The 14895-nt window shown below is 44.6% G+C and overlaps 1 protein-coding gene across 2 annotated transcripts in view; it reads left to right on the plus strand.

Annotated features, from left to right (window-relative positions):
* The first annotated feature begins 448 nt into the window (after positions 1-448).
* Positions 449-14895, plus strand: part of LOC135515625 (MICOS complex subunit MIC19-like) — a 118104-nt gene continuing 103657 nt past the window's right edge. Inside the window, exons 1-4 of one of the 2 annotated variants that reach the window (XM_064939252.1) lie at positions 449-675; positions 1841-2176; positions 2833-2956; positions 12652-12745. In XM_064939252.1, coding sequence (XP_064795324.1) covers positions 595-675; positions 1841-2176; positions 2833-2956; positions 12652-12745 — 635 coding nt within the window. In that variant the 5' untranslated portion in view covers positions 449-594. The remainder of the gene's footprint in view (positions 676-1840; positions 2177-2832; positions 2957-12651; positions 12746-14895) is intronic. The other variant, XM_064939253.1, reaches the window with a different exon arrangement.

Below are 14895 nucleotides of genomic sequence, written 5' to 3' on the forward strand. Positions count from 1 at the left end.
CAAAAACATAGACAATTTAATAAAATAACCTTAGCTTGGGTTTAATAGAGTTTTAGCTGATGAAGCTATTTATGCGTTTATTTTTCCCAAAATCATTAGGCCAATTCAAATTACCATTGAACAGCAGTGAATATGACAGATAGTCCAAACTCCTCTGTCTTTTGAAAGTATATTCCAAACTGATTAACAATTGTATGGTTTTAAAGACCTAATATGTATATATAGCTAACTATAAAGTGTTGTATTTATTTTGAGTGGTTTACATCATGTCTTCTTTCTTCTCCCCACCAATTATCTATTTATTTGTTGGTTAATGTGTATGCATACACAATTGAAAGTGCACGATAATGATCCGTTTGGCTCTTAAAATATTCCCCAACCAATGGACACCTCTGTTGCACAAGACGTATTCTCACCTCCAATAAACGCAGCCTTTATTGGACAGCTGGCATGCTACGGAAGTGTTTCTGTGCGTGCGGCCCTGTAGCTCCCTGTCCCGGGTGTGCGACTTGACAATTTTGGCTAAAAACAGGTGGATGACAACAATTTCCATTGCATGCAGTTAGGTATCACTTTCGCTGATTGTAGTCAGAGATGGGAGCGAACAATAGCAGGCGCCGCGTCTCCTTTGAGTCGGATGAAAATGACAACATCACAGTTGTGAAGGGCATAAGGGTGAGTACTGAAAGGATGACAACAATGAGGTACTGCATAACCAAATGCTGCTCGGAAGTATTGAAGCGCGTTAAAAATGATAGAAACGACTGACTGCATTATTATATCCTTATTACCAAACAAATAGGCAATGTTATGCCAGAATAACGTTTGTTATGGTAGCTAGGCTAGCTAACTTGCTGTCAGTTTGACACTGGGGCTTATGCAATGGCCTCGCGTTGTCTAAATTATGAATGACTGGATACAGCTAGACCTAGTTCTTAGTAATGACGACAGTTTATAATAGATTATACTTATTTTATGACCTTGTAATTAACATTAGTTTAATCCATGTTGCACCATTAAATCCATGTCATGCAAAACACGTGCCGTGAACTTTGTCTGACGTGTAAGCTGATAAGTGTTTAACTGTTGCAATGGACCCTGCGTGCCAATTGAAGTTAAATATAGGTTGAGAGGCTTTAGTTTAGTTTTAAGTAAAGACTAGTTGGCACGAACATGCCTATTGTGAAGCACCTTGTTGCTAGAAGACTCAGGACAATGTTTACATGGAATAATCTGCTGGTGTGTGGGGGTGTTTTCCTTCTGCATTCTTGCCACACGTGCATCAATAAACAAAACATACCTTAAGGTTGTAGATTGTACACCCACATATCACAAGCAGTGTTCTACAATGGCAGCATTCTGTCTTCGTTCTACAGTTTTCAGCCAACCACAATCAAGACTCTGTGATTTAACATGTAGAAATGTCAATAATCATCGCTTGTGATACGGCTTTTGAAACACATGTCCCTTTTATCAGCAAGGAAGAATCCTTCAAATGTAAAATATACACTTACTGTAGCAGGTTTGCACAGATCCATACAGCTATGGGTGCTGCCATTTGACTAAACTACACTTCCAGCGGTGTGTGCCACTGCTAAATGCATATTGGGATAACACTGCTCAGGCTGACGTAATAGAGCTAGTGCACCTAGAGTTGTAGCCTTGTGTGAATAAGTTGGCTGAGGCTTGGCAAGTAAATTGTGAGAATTTGCCTTTTAGACTTTGGAGTGTGGTTCAGTTGAGGTGTTTAGTGTTGCTCAGATCTGGTATCCTTGTTAGTTGTGCTTTTTTCTCTCCTGTTGGTTTTCACTCACATATTGCTCTTCTCTCTCTTCTGCAGCTCTCTGAGAATGTCATCAACCGAATGAGGGAGCCCATAGCTCCCCTTCTTCCCCCCTCCCTTCCACAGGTCCCACCCCCTGTTGCTGCTCCCTCCTCCCTCATTCCAGTGCCTCCCCTCAGACCCCCCTTCGATCTCATCACCTCGCTTCCACCCATAGAACCCATCGCACTACCACTTCAACCTCCTGCACCTGTCACTGAAGTAGTGGCTCCACCTCCACCCCCCATGGAACAGGTAGCAGCTCCGACCATCATTGACATGGTGATCCCGCCTCCTACCTTAGCTGCTTTAAAGCCTGTGGCATCCCCTCCACCACCTGCATCTGTTGAGCAGGTAACCCTCCCACCGCAGGTTGAACCCCTGGCCCCCATCCCTGTTCCCGCTCCTGTTGCTGTGGAACGCAATACCATCCCTGCACCTCCTCCTGTAATCAAACCTGTTGCTGATCCTCCTGTAATCAAACCTGTTGTTCTTCCTCCTGTAATCAAACCTGTTGCTCTTCCTCCTGTAATCGAACCCGTTGTTCTTCCTCCTGTAATCGAACCCGTTGTTCTTCCTCCTGTAATCGAACCTGTTCTTCCTCCTGTAATCGAACCCGTTGTTCTTCCTCCTGTAATCGAACCTGTTGTTCTTCCTCCTGTAATCGAACCCGTTGTTCTTCCTCCTGTAATCGAACCCGTTGTTCTTCCTCCTGTAATCGAACCCGTTGTTCTTCCTCCTGTAATCGAACCCGTTGTTCTTCCTCCTGTAATCAAACCTGTTGCTTCTGCTCCTCCCATTGCACCTCTTCTCCCTCCCGTAATTGAACCCATTGCTCCTCCTCCCCTTTCCTCTTCATTGGCATCCATCTCCTCCCCTGCTGTTGAGTCTGCTGCTCCTCCAATGGAAGCTTTCTCCCTGCAGCCTACAGTCAAACCCATTGTTCCGCCTCCTCCCCCAGCTGAATTCATTGCTCCTCCCCCTGTGAACCCATTGCCCCTCCTCCTCAGCCCCCAGTGGAAGCTTTTGCTCCTCCTCCTGCCCCAGAACCAGTGGAAGTTGTTGGCCCCCCTCTTCCTCCTCCCACCCCAGAGCCAGAACCAGTGGCGGTAGCACCGCCAGCAGCACATGCAGGTGAGTTCTACTATGGCGTACAGACATAAGGGTCTCCTTTCTGTGTTTACAAACATTGCCGCACGCAAGTTGGTGGCAGAACAAGGGGGGAGTTGTTAAAGAACGGCAGCAGAATAATTCTTTACATGTTGCTTGAGTGCATTTCACACTACTTTTGGATTATAATTGGATTTTAAGGCTTATATGATTGTCCTGCTTACTATGTTTGTCATCATCACAAATCAACTGAATTTATACTTAAACACTTCAGCTTCAACCAGTAAAATGGCTCCTTGGCTAACTTTTGCTACATCCTATATCAATGAGTGTTAGCATTCTAACTAACAACCGCTGGATCCAAAATAATTATTTTGTAAAGATCACAACCAAATATAATCTTAGTGACAGTTCAAGCAATAATCAAAACATCTTTGCAATTTGTTTTGGTTTAGAAGTAATACAAATTTAAATCTAGGCTTTGTTGAATGTGCGCAAATGTCGAGGCTTTCTTACTGCTGCCAAGAGTTTCCCCAAAACAGTGTGACGTCAGTGAGTCGTGTCTGATAAAGGGTCTATAGTGTACAGCCATAAGGCTCTCGGTGGAACCATGCTTATATGACATACATGCATTCATTCACACCACTCAAACTGTCAATGAGACTGTCAGTTAATTTACTGGTTCAGTTGGATTATTGCACTGTGTGCTGGTATTTGACCACCTCGTAACTAATTCAGAGGTGGTCAATCGTACTGCTGCCTCCACTTCCTCTGAAATGAGCTAAAGCAATTTGGCTTAAATTGACATGTTCACACAGCAGGTCACAGTCATGACCCCAGGCATCACACTGTTCAGTGGGTTAGAAGTTCAGCTTTTGGGATCTGAACTCAGTGATCATTTGGGAATCTTGACCTTACTTTTAAGTCAGCCCACGCATACAGCACAAATGTTCTCTCCCCTCTGATTGTAATTAGTCTTCGTTCTCAGGATTCCGCTTACAGTGGCCTCTGGTATTATGATTCATTGGCATCGCCAAAGCACTAATGAAACGATTAATTCTTAATTGTAATAAAGTTAATGAATTGATGCCGCACTGAAGCCCATTTCCTATATTTTAGCCCACTAGGCAGCTGAAACCATTGCCCTTTTTCCCTCCTCTGTTTTGTGGAAATCCTCAAATTGCTGACTGTTTTTCACTGTTAAATATGATGCATTCTTTCCCTCCACTAGCCCATTTGCTTAGGGCTGCTTTGCATCTTGCGTGTTAAGGGTCATCTTACACTGGTATCGTAGTGTATCAGGTTTTCACCATAGGGAAAGGACTGTTGAAGGTAAGGCAGGAAACGATGGGGACATGGGAGGTTCCATAACAGATGATGACAGAAGTGGGCGAAGAGGTTTCCCCATCCTTGACGGCACACAATGGGTGTGATAATTAAAAAGTGGCCATCTTAAAGGCACGCTGCGCTGCCTCTGGTGATTAAAATGACACCTCAGTTTCACACAACAAACCAGCCGGGCATCATTATGAAAAGGCTGTGGGCGTGCGTTTTCTGCTTAAGTGTTAATCTGGAATAGAAATCTCCCTAGAAAAACTCCCAAGCCACTTATCAACTGTCAGACATGCTGTACTGTAAGTTAACGCTATCAGGTCTTTCTTAATATGCTGTTTGGGCTCTCTACTTGAGGACATTGTTAATACAATTGGTCTTGTGTTATGCTACTCACACGTTCTTAACAAAAACACTTTTGTATAAATCTGTTTTCATTAGCGCCCGGCCATTCACGCAATCGCTCTCCGTTTTTCTGTCTGTCTAAAAATCACTCCCTATTGTACACGTTAATTGCTTTGCAGATTTAAAAGATAAACACGGCATCACCACATTTTTTTGATCAGGGATTTGTATGAACTGTTTTTTGGGGGATTGTGTATTATTGAAGGAAAAAATGTCAGCTAGTTTTTCTTTCTATTTAAATGTTTGCACCTTTTCAGTTAGTAAAGGACCCTTGTTTATAGTACTAACAGATGAGGTCTATTATTCCTTGTCATTTTCACCCTATTCATCATCATCATTAAGATCACTTTATTAGTTAATTGCACAGAAGGTCTAACTGAAATCTGACTTCTGCTTTTTAAGACTCACACATGCATACATACCAATAAAGGTTTTGGAGAGGTGCGGTAGGATGCAACACTGGACATGCAGGGAACTCTTGTTATGGGGGGTAAAGTGCCTTGCTCAAGGGCACAATGGCAGAAAATGGCATGTAGGATTTGATACCAGCAACCCTCAGGTTGCCAGCTCAGTTCCTGACAGATTTTTCCAGTTGGACCTGGGATTCTAATTTTCAAACTTTTGGTTGCTGGCTCGCCACCCTAACCACTAGACTACCTGCTGCCCCAGTACACTATGTATACAGTATGTCCAGACTTTTGGTTGCTGGCTCGCCACCCTAACCACTAGACTACCTGCTGCCCCAGTACACTATGTATACAGTATGTCCAGACTTTTGGTTGCTGGCTCGCCACCCTAACCACTAGACTACCTGCTGCCCCAGTACACTATGTATACAGTATGTCCAGACTTTTGCTTGCTGGCTCGCCACCCTAACCACTAGACTACCTGCTGCCCCAGTACACTATGTATACAGTATGTCCAGACTTTTGCTTGCTGGCTCGCCACCCTAACCACTAGACTACCTGCTGCCCCAGTACACTATGTATACAGTATGTCCAGACTTTTGCTTGCTGGCTCGCCACCCTAACCACTAGACTACCTGCTGCCCCAGTACAGTATGTATACAGTATGTCCAGACTTTTGGTTGCTGGCTCGCCACCCTAACCACTAGACTACCTGCTGCCCCAGTACAGTATGTATACAGTATGTCCAGACTTTTGGTTGCTGGCTCGCCACCCTAACCACTAGACTACCTGGCCCCAGTACACTATGTATACCAGACCCTAACCACTAGACTACCTGCTGCCCCAGTACAGTATGTATACAGTATGTCCAGACTTTTGGTTGCTGGCTCGCCACCCTAACCACTAGACTACCTGCTGCCCCAGTACACTATGTATACAGTATGTCCAGACTTTTGGTTGCTGGCTCGCCACCCTAACCACTAGACTACCTGCTGCCCCAGTACAGTATGTATACAGTATGTCCAGACTTTTGGTTGCTGGCTCGCCACCCTAACCACTAGACTACCTGCTGCCCCAGTACAGTATGTATACAGTATGTCCAGACTTTTGGTTGCTGGCTCGCCACCCTAACCACTAGACTACCTGCTGCCCCAGTACACTATGTATACAGTATGTCCAGACTTTTGGTTGCTGGCTCGCCACCCTAACCACTAGACTACCTGCTGCCCCAGTACACTATGTATACAGTATGTCCAGACTTTTGGTTGCTGGCTCGCCACCCTAACCACTAGACTACCTGCTGCCCCAGTACAGTATGTATACAGTATGTCCAGACTACAGTATGTCCAGACACTATGTATACAGTATGTTGACTTTTGCTGCTGGCTCGCCACCCTAACCACTAGACTACCTGCTGCCCCAGTACAGTATGTATACAGTATGTCCAGACTTTTGGTTGCTGGCTCGCCACCCTAACCACTAGACTACCTGCTGCCCCAGTACAGTATGTATACAGTATGTCCAGACTTTTGGCTGGCTGCCACCCTAACCACTAGACTACCTGCTGCCCCAGTACACTATGTATACAGTATGTCCAGACCTGGCTAACCACTAGACTACCTGCTGCCCCAGTACACTATGTATACAGTATGTCCAGACTTTTGGTTGCTGGCTCGCCACCCTAACCACTAGACTACCTGCTGCCCCAGTACAGTATGTATACAGTATGTCCAGACTTTTGGTTGCTGGCTCGCCACCCTAACCACTAGACTACCTGCTGCCCCAGTACACTATGTATACAGTATGTCCAGACTTTTGGTTGCTGGCTCGCCACCCTAACCACTAGACTACCTGCTGCCCCAGTACACTATGTATACAGTATGTCCAGACTTTTGCTTGCTGGCTCGCCACCCTAACCACTAGACTACCTGCTGCCCCAGTACAGTATGTATACAGTATGTCCAGACTTTTGGTTGCTGGCTCGCCACCCTAACCACTAGACTACCTGCTGCCCCAGTACACTATGTATACAGTATGTCCAGACTTTTGGTTGCTGGCTCGCCACCCTAACCACTAGACTACCTGCTGCCCCAGTACACTATGTATACAGTATGTCCAGACTTTTGGTTGCTGGCTCGCCACCCTAACCACTAGACTACCTGCTGCCCCAGTACAGTATGTATACAGTATGTCCAGACTTGACATTTGAGATGAGGCAGAGGTCACCAAGGAGCTGTAGTGAAGCTAGCCTAATTGCAGCTTGTGTTTTTGGCAGTGTAGTTTTGTTTTTAACCGTTGACTGAGCTCCACATCTTTTGATACGGGTCACGGCTGGACCACGTGTCTTTTTGAATTTAGGTGAAAGTAACAGACCCCAGACGCATCAATAAGTCTCTGTAACCAAGTACAAATCAAGTTGTACGTTTTGGTGCATGAGTGAGTCAGTTTCTCTCCTAACTTACCTAAGTTGGTATGTTCGGTAATGCAGAACTGCATATTCATTTCCACACAGGTTACCATTGCAATCAGAGTAAGAGTTGTGTTCTGTTCCTGCCCACGTCACCAGACAGTAATAACACTCACATCTGACTAATGAGCTTTGAGTTGGAGGAGAAAGATTTCTCTCTCCTCTTCCTTTCCCTCAGTATGTGTGGTAGAAAGTACTATATATTTTTTTACGTCAGGTGCATGGTGGTTTGGTTACTAGATGACTGCAGGACACGTGGGGCTTTTCTATAGTTCTATAACCTTCATTCGTTGTTTTTGTGACGGCTTCAAATTCTTCTCTCAACATGGGTGGCCTACAAGCACAGTGACGTAAGTCGGCATTGAAAGAAAGGATACGTGTTTTCAAGGTTGTCCCATGTTCATTAAACACTTAGTGCACAAAGCATTAGGAGCACCTTCCTAATATTGATTTTGCCCTCAGAACAGCCTCAATTTGTCGGGCATAGACTACAAGGTGTCGAAAGCGTTCCACAGCGATGCTGGCCCAATGCTTCCTACAGTTATGTGAGATTGTCTGGTGGGCCATTCTTGATACACAAGGGGAACTGTTGGCCATGACGAACCCAGCAGTGTTGCAGTTGTTCATACATTCAAACCAGTGCGCCTGGCACCTACTACCATACCCCGTTCAAGACCACTTAAATCTTTTGTCTTGACCATTCACCCACTGAATGGCACACATACACAATCCATGTTCTTTAACTTGTCTCCTCCCCTTCATCTACACTGATTGAAGTGGATTTAACAGGTGACATCAATAAGGTATCATAGCTTTTAACTGGTCTGTCAGGGAAAGAGGTGTTCCTAATGTTTTATACACTGTTTAAATGCACTCAACAGGAAAATGCCAACTTGGCGTATCGATCTTGTCTTTTTGGAAAAACTCTGTCTTGCAATTCTGCAAGTTTTGTTAAACAGTCACCAAGGCTCGAGCCCAATACCACATTTTCATAAAGGTTGCAATTTAATGAGTGGAGGGTGGGGGCGTGTTGATTGTGTGCCCACGAGTGGTGGTTTGGAGTTCGACCTCTTGGCTGTCTCTACATCACGGCCTCGTCGCGTGTGTGCTGATTACAGTATGGTCAAGGTTGAGCCTCCTACACCGCTCTATGCAGGTTATAAATATTCATACTCCTGCGCCCACACACTGGCTAGCACGGCCTAATAGCCTGCTTAAAGATGACTAGAGAGAGAGGTGTAAGATGAGAGGAGCGGGAGAAAACCCCTGCCATTGCATAATTCTCCCTCTAAAATGGCTTCCCTGGTCTTCATCATCAAATGGGAAGTGATAAGTTATTCTTGTGATTAAATTACAGGCGTAGGTGGGGGAGCGAATCGGTGAAATGAATAGATGGACGTTTTTGCACGGGACAGCGGCTACGAGGGTAGTTTTTCTTTTTGAAGGTGTTGGAAACGTCTGTATCTTGGTGGTGAGTGTGAGGCGTGCAGAAGTGGTAATGTTGCAGATTATGCCCTCTATGCGGGTCACGGGGTTAATGAAACGTCTGATGAGAAACACAATTTGCCTCCCGTCTATCTCCCTTTGCCTAGAAAGAGCTCCTTTCTAGTTGTGTTTTTCTCACCGGGGTTTAGGGGGCGACAGGGGAAACATCTCAAAGATGAGTTTTTAATCTCTTTAACATTTCCATGTCCTACTCCGGATTGACACGGGGGCTCTGTTGATCTGGAATTGTCTACGACCCCTGCCAAGCCGATGGAGTGCCCGAAGGACCCTTGACATGTTTATCCTATCAGAAGCCATGTTACGGCTGACTCCCTTTTCCTCGGAGGAGGGAAGTACGGGAGGAACATGGAGTATAATGATGATGAGGAGGGTTGTAATTGCAGACCTACACAGTTTGGTCCATAGTCTTCACAAAATTGTGTAAGACCACCAGAGCTGTTGAGTCAGGCCAAATGCTCCATAACATCCAATGATAATGTAAGTGTAGTCTGGGGAGGCTGTAAAATGGATTCCAGTCTAGACCGATTACACAGGTTAATTTCTCTGTAGTCTTCCAACACTCTCAGCCTGCTTCAGATAATGTGTTGGTTGCTGTCAGCAGTTTGCTCGACAGGTAGTGTTTCTGATGTATTCTTGGTGACAGGTGTGCTGGGCCTACTCTCTTTCAAGATCAATTGAAGGGATTGCAGACATTTGTTTACAATGTTATCAAACGTTCTCGACTGATTAGCGTCATCACAATCAAATTATATTTTATTGGTCAGTAACATATTTAGCAGATGTTATTGCTGGTGTAGCGAAATGCTTGCGTTCCAAGCTACAACAATGCAGTAATATCTAACAATACACACATCTGAAAGAATGGAATTAAGAAATATATGAATATCAGATTGCGCAATGTCGGAGTGGCATTGACTAACAGTAGAATAGAATACAGTATATACATATGAGATGATTAAAGCAGTATGTAAACAAGAGACTAGTGTTCCATTATTAAGTGACCAGTGATTCTATCTATATCGGGCAGCAGCCTCTAAAGTGCAGGGTTGAGTAACCGGGTGGTAGCTGGCTAATGATTGCTATTTAGCAGTCTGAAGGCCTTGAGATTGGGAGAGTTTCTGTCTCCCAGTCCCAGCTTTGATGCACCTGTATTGACCTTGCCTTCTGGATGATAGTGAAGTGAACAGGCCGTGGCTCGGGTGATTGCAGTTGTCCTTGCAGTTGACCATTTCAGATGGTCAGTGATGTGTTGGCCAGGTCACACCACCCTCTAGTCAGTGATGTGTGGCCACACACCACCCTCTAGAGAGACCATTTCAGATGGTCAGTGATGTGTTGGCCAGGTCACAACCCCCTCTAGAGAGACCATTTCAGATGGTCAGTGATGTGTTGGCCAGGTCACACCACCCTCTAGAGAGACCATTTCAGATGGTCAGTGATGTGTTGGCCAGGTCACACCACCCTCTAGAGAGACCATTTCAGATGGTCAGTGATGTGTTGGCCAGGTCACACCACCCTCTAGAGAGCCCTGAACACTGAGGAATACACTCTTTGCCGCATGTTTTTTGCACAACATGACAACATTCCCTTTGCATTCTCTCTCTAAGTTTCTACAGACGGCTCTCTGTCCACCCGACTTTACACTCTCATTCAGTTCTCTGAAATGAGGTTGGAGGGAGAGGATGGGAGGAGAGACAGAAAGGGGAAGGAGATACAAAGAGAGGCAGGTGGTTAGACAGAGCGGGAGAAGTAGGATTGACTTTACTTGCAGCGGGCTGGGACTCCAGAGGACCTGTGGAGCCCTTTTCTGTTTTAAGAACCGTATCTTTAATTCACTTATCAAATATCAGCGTCCCGGAGAGATGATACATGGAGGGGCTCCTAACCCCGGCATCCATTACCCTCAACCCACTGTTTGATTAATGCCTTTCCCGCAGAGAAATATGGTATTGAGCCCGGGCATCGTCACGGTAACAAGAAGCTATTCTTGGCCTTGATGAGAAGTGGCAGTATAAGGTACTTAGACCCTCCTTTTCACACTTTCTTTTGGGAGGATTCTAGCCGCTGTTTTTATGGATGCGACAATCAGCAGAGGGCACAGGAAAGACAGGAGGAGAGGCGGGAGACACCTTCGTTGATACTCAAAGGGAACATAAAAGTTCCCATTGACTTAAGGCCCCATTAGAATTATTGTAACAGAGCTGCAATAGCATGCTCGTCTATTTTAATGTGTCAATCTGGTCTGAGATAATGACTCACCTGAAGCAAGGAGGGGTCTAGGTAATGAGTCAGGTTGACTATTATGCACTATTTAGCTAACACAGGGAAGGACACCTGCTTGTGCCTGGGCTCTGTTAGCCTGAGAGTTTAATTAACTCAGTAGAGACTGAGACTCCTGCACTCCTAGGGGGGTACTCCGCATGCACACGCACACTGAAGCGCCATGCCAAGGACATCTCTCAAGTGAAGCTGACTGAACCACAGATCCAGGGAATTGGAGAGAGGCTTCATGCCTCATTTTCCTCCCTCCTACACTCATCCCTCTATCCCTGTCTGTTCCTCTCCCTCTCTTTCCTCTATCCCCCCATTAGAGGGGATTTTTATTTGAGGTCCTATCCTTCTCAGGACCGAAGGGGGAGGGGTACCCAGCAGACGAGAAGCTGTGCTGTAACAAGCTCCAGTCACAAACAGTCTCCAAGGGCTTTTCCTGCTCTGCTCTACAGTGTGTTAGAGATTATAGGTGTTCCACTTGTTCAGCAAATGAGAGTTAGCCAGCCAGCCAATTTCTGTGTGTGTCCTTCACCGTTACACTGCGACCGGGTCTACCTGGTAATAACAGGCTCTCTGACGATGGCGATTATCCCATCTCTCTGTAATGCGCCAGTCTCACTTGAGTCATCTGTAAGCACACACCCCTCTCTCTCTCTCTCTCCCAGCACTGCAGTGTTGCTGCTGCACCACACACCGTATGGCACTTCTGCCTTCAGAGCACGTCTTGGCCTCTTAGCTCGCCCCACGTCTTACTTTCATGCTTAATTACCTGCCAAGATAGGACCAAGAAGACACGGTCAAACACTCCATGACGCCAGTAACATAAATACAAGGAGATTGGGGGAAAAGTAAAGCTATAAAATAATGTGTGGGGAGGTTGTGTGTGATGAGGTTTTAATAGCGCAGGTGATTGGTGGTGCGCGGCAGATCTAACCCTCCCTTCTCCCCTCTGTCTGTATAGCCCTCCTCTCTTCTGGCTGCGTAGGCCTCCTCTCTTCTGGCTGTTTAGCCCTCCTCTCTTCAGTCTGTATAGGCCTCCTCTCTTCTGGCTGCATAGGCCTCCTCTCTTCTGGCTGCATAGGCCTCCTCTCTTCTGGCTGCATAGGCCTCCTCTCTTCTGGCTGTAGAGGCCTCCTCTCTTCTGGCTGCATAGCTCATAAGGCTAGAGAGCCTGAGAGGCCAGTCCCACCTCACTACCCTCACAGAACACACACCATGTTTTATTGCCCACAGCTTGTCAACATACGCAGGGTAAACGGGTACATCATACAGTACATGTCACACACTGGTCCACAGTGCCTCACCCTGGTCTGTCTGTCTCTCTCCTATAGTTGATGAAGAGGAGCTGAGGAAGAAGATCACAGAGGATCTGCAGAAAGGCCTGTTGAAGGAGAGGGTGAAGGCTGAGCAGGAGCTGCAAGCATGGTGAGACACACACACGTCCCTATAAACCACCATGTTTAAACACCACCACATCAGCCTTACTTGTCCACTGTAGTACAGTAACTGTCCTGGAACAGCCTCATACAAAACAATGCAGTAGGTGTTGGAATGTATCCTGTCTAAGCCCCACCCCTGACCATTGCCTTTCCATTAACCTCTATGGGACTGAGCCACACCCTCTACTTCTCTGATTTGTCCTTTGGTTTGTTGCGTTCTTTGAAGGGTTGTGAAGCCAATGGTAATTTACCAAAGTTACTGGAATCTTCAGTAATAGTGGTCATTAACACACAATCTATGGCAATCGCATCGTCTTTTTGGTCATTTATACTTGAATAATACTTGAATTACAACTGCAACTCTTCCAACTATTGACGTTTTTCACAACTGCCACCAGTTTGATGCCAAAACATTGTCAATGAATATATATATTGACTTAGTAAAATAAATGTGTAAAAATATATCAAGGGTATTTCATGCTTTATTCACAGTGCCTTCAGAAAGTATTCACACCCCCAGACTTTTTCCACATTTTGTTGTGTTACAGCCTGAATTTAAAATTGATTAAATTGAGATTTGTCACTGGCCTACACACAATACCCCATTTCAAATTGGAATTATGTTTTTTGAGAATTTTTACAAATTTTATAAGAAATGAAATGCTGACATGTCTTGCGTCAATAAGTATTCAACACCTTTGTTGTGGCCTAAATACGTTCAGTAGGAAACATTTGCTTAACAATTCCCCTCATAAGTTGCATGGACTCACTCTGTGTGCAATAATAGTGTTTAACATGATTTTTAAATGAGTACCTCATCTCTGTACCCCACACATACAATTATCTCTAAGGTCCCTCAGTTGAGCAGTGAATTTCAAACACACATTCAGCCACAAAGACCAGGGAGATTTTCCAATGACTTGCAAAGGAGGGCACCTGTTGGTAGTGGGGTAAAAATAAGCAAATTAGACATTGAATATCCCTTTGAGCATGGTGAAGTTATTAATTACACTTTGAATGGTGTATCAATACACACAGTCACTACAAAGATACAGACTCCTTCCTAACTCAGAAGGGAAACCGCTCCGGGATTTTAACATGACGCCAATGGTGACTTTAAAACATTTGCAAAGTTTAATGGTTGTGATAAAAACTGGGGTTGGATCAACAACATTGTAGTTACTCCACAAGACAAACCTTATTGACAGAGTGAAAAGAAGGAAGGTTGTACAGAATAAAAAATATTCCAAAACATGCATCCGAAGTAATACTGCAAAAAATGTGGCAAAGCAATTCAGTTTTCCTGAATACAAAGTGTAATGTTTGAGGCAAATCTAATATAACACATTATTGAGTACCACTCTCCATATTTTCAAGCATAGTGGTGGCTGCATCATGCTATGGGTATTATTTTTTAAATCTTTTAGGACTGGAGAGTTTTTCAGGATAAAAAAGAAACGTAACCTGGTTCAGTTTGTTTTTCCACCAGACACTGGGAGATGAATTCACCTTTCAGCAGGACAATAACCTGAAACACAAGGCCAAATCTGCGCTGACGTTGCTTACCAAGAAGACAGTGAATGTTCCTGATTGGCTGAGTTTGTTTTTACTTTTTTTGACCAATTTTACAGAGCTTGAAGAATTTTGAAAATGATAATGGGAATATGTTGCACATTCCAGGTGTGTAATGCTCTTAGACTTGCCCAGAAAGACTCACAGCTGTAATCGCTGCCAAAGGTGATTCTAACATGGTTGAGTACTTATATAATCAAGATGCAGTATATTAGTGTTTTACTTTTCATATAATTATTCTTATTTTATACAAATGTGAGAATTTTTCTTTGACTTTAGAGTATTTGGTCTACATCATTGACGACAAATGGCAATTAAATCCATTTTAATCTCACTTTGGAACACAACACACTGTGGAAAAAGTCATTGGGTGTGAATACTTTCTGACTGTACTATATAGTTTCCTGATTCCAGAAGAATGGGAGAGAAAGCACACTTCTGCAGAAACTCCCTGCCAGTTCTGTGTTCCATTAATAGTAAAAAAGGTCAGATTCATCCCTTCTCCCACATGTTCAATCTATTTATCTTCCGAAGCACATCAGCGTTTATTTCGTCCCCCTTACC

Source organism: Oncorhynchus masou, chromosome 27 (assembly GCF_036934945.1).
Source record: "Oncorhynchus masou masou isolate Uvic2021 chromosome 27, UVic_Omas_1.1, whole genome shotgun sequence".
Classification (NCBI taxonomy): Eukaryota; Metazoa; Chordata; class Actinopteri; order Salmoniformes; family Salmonidae; genus Oncorhynchus; species Oncorhynchus masou.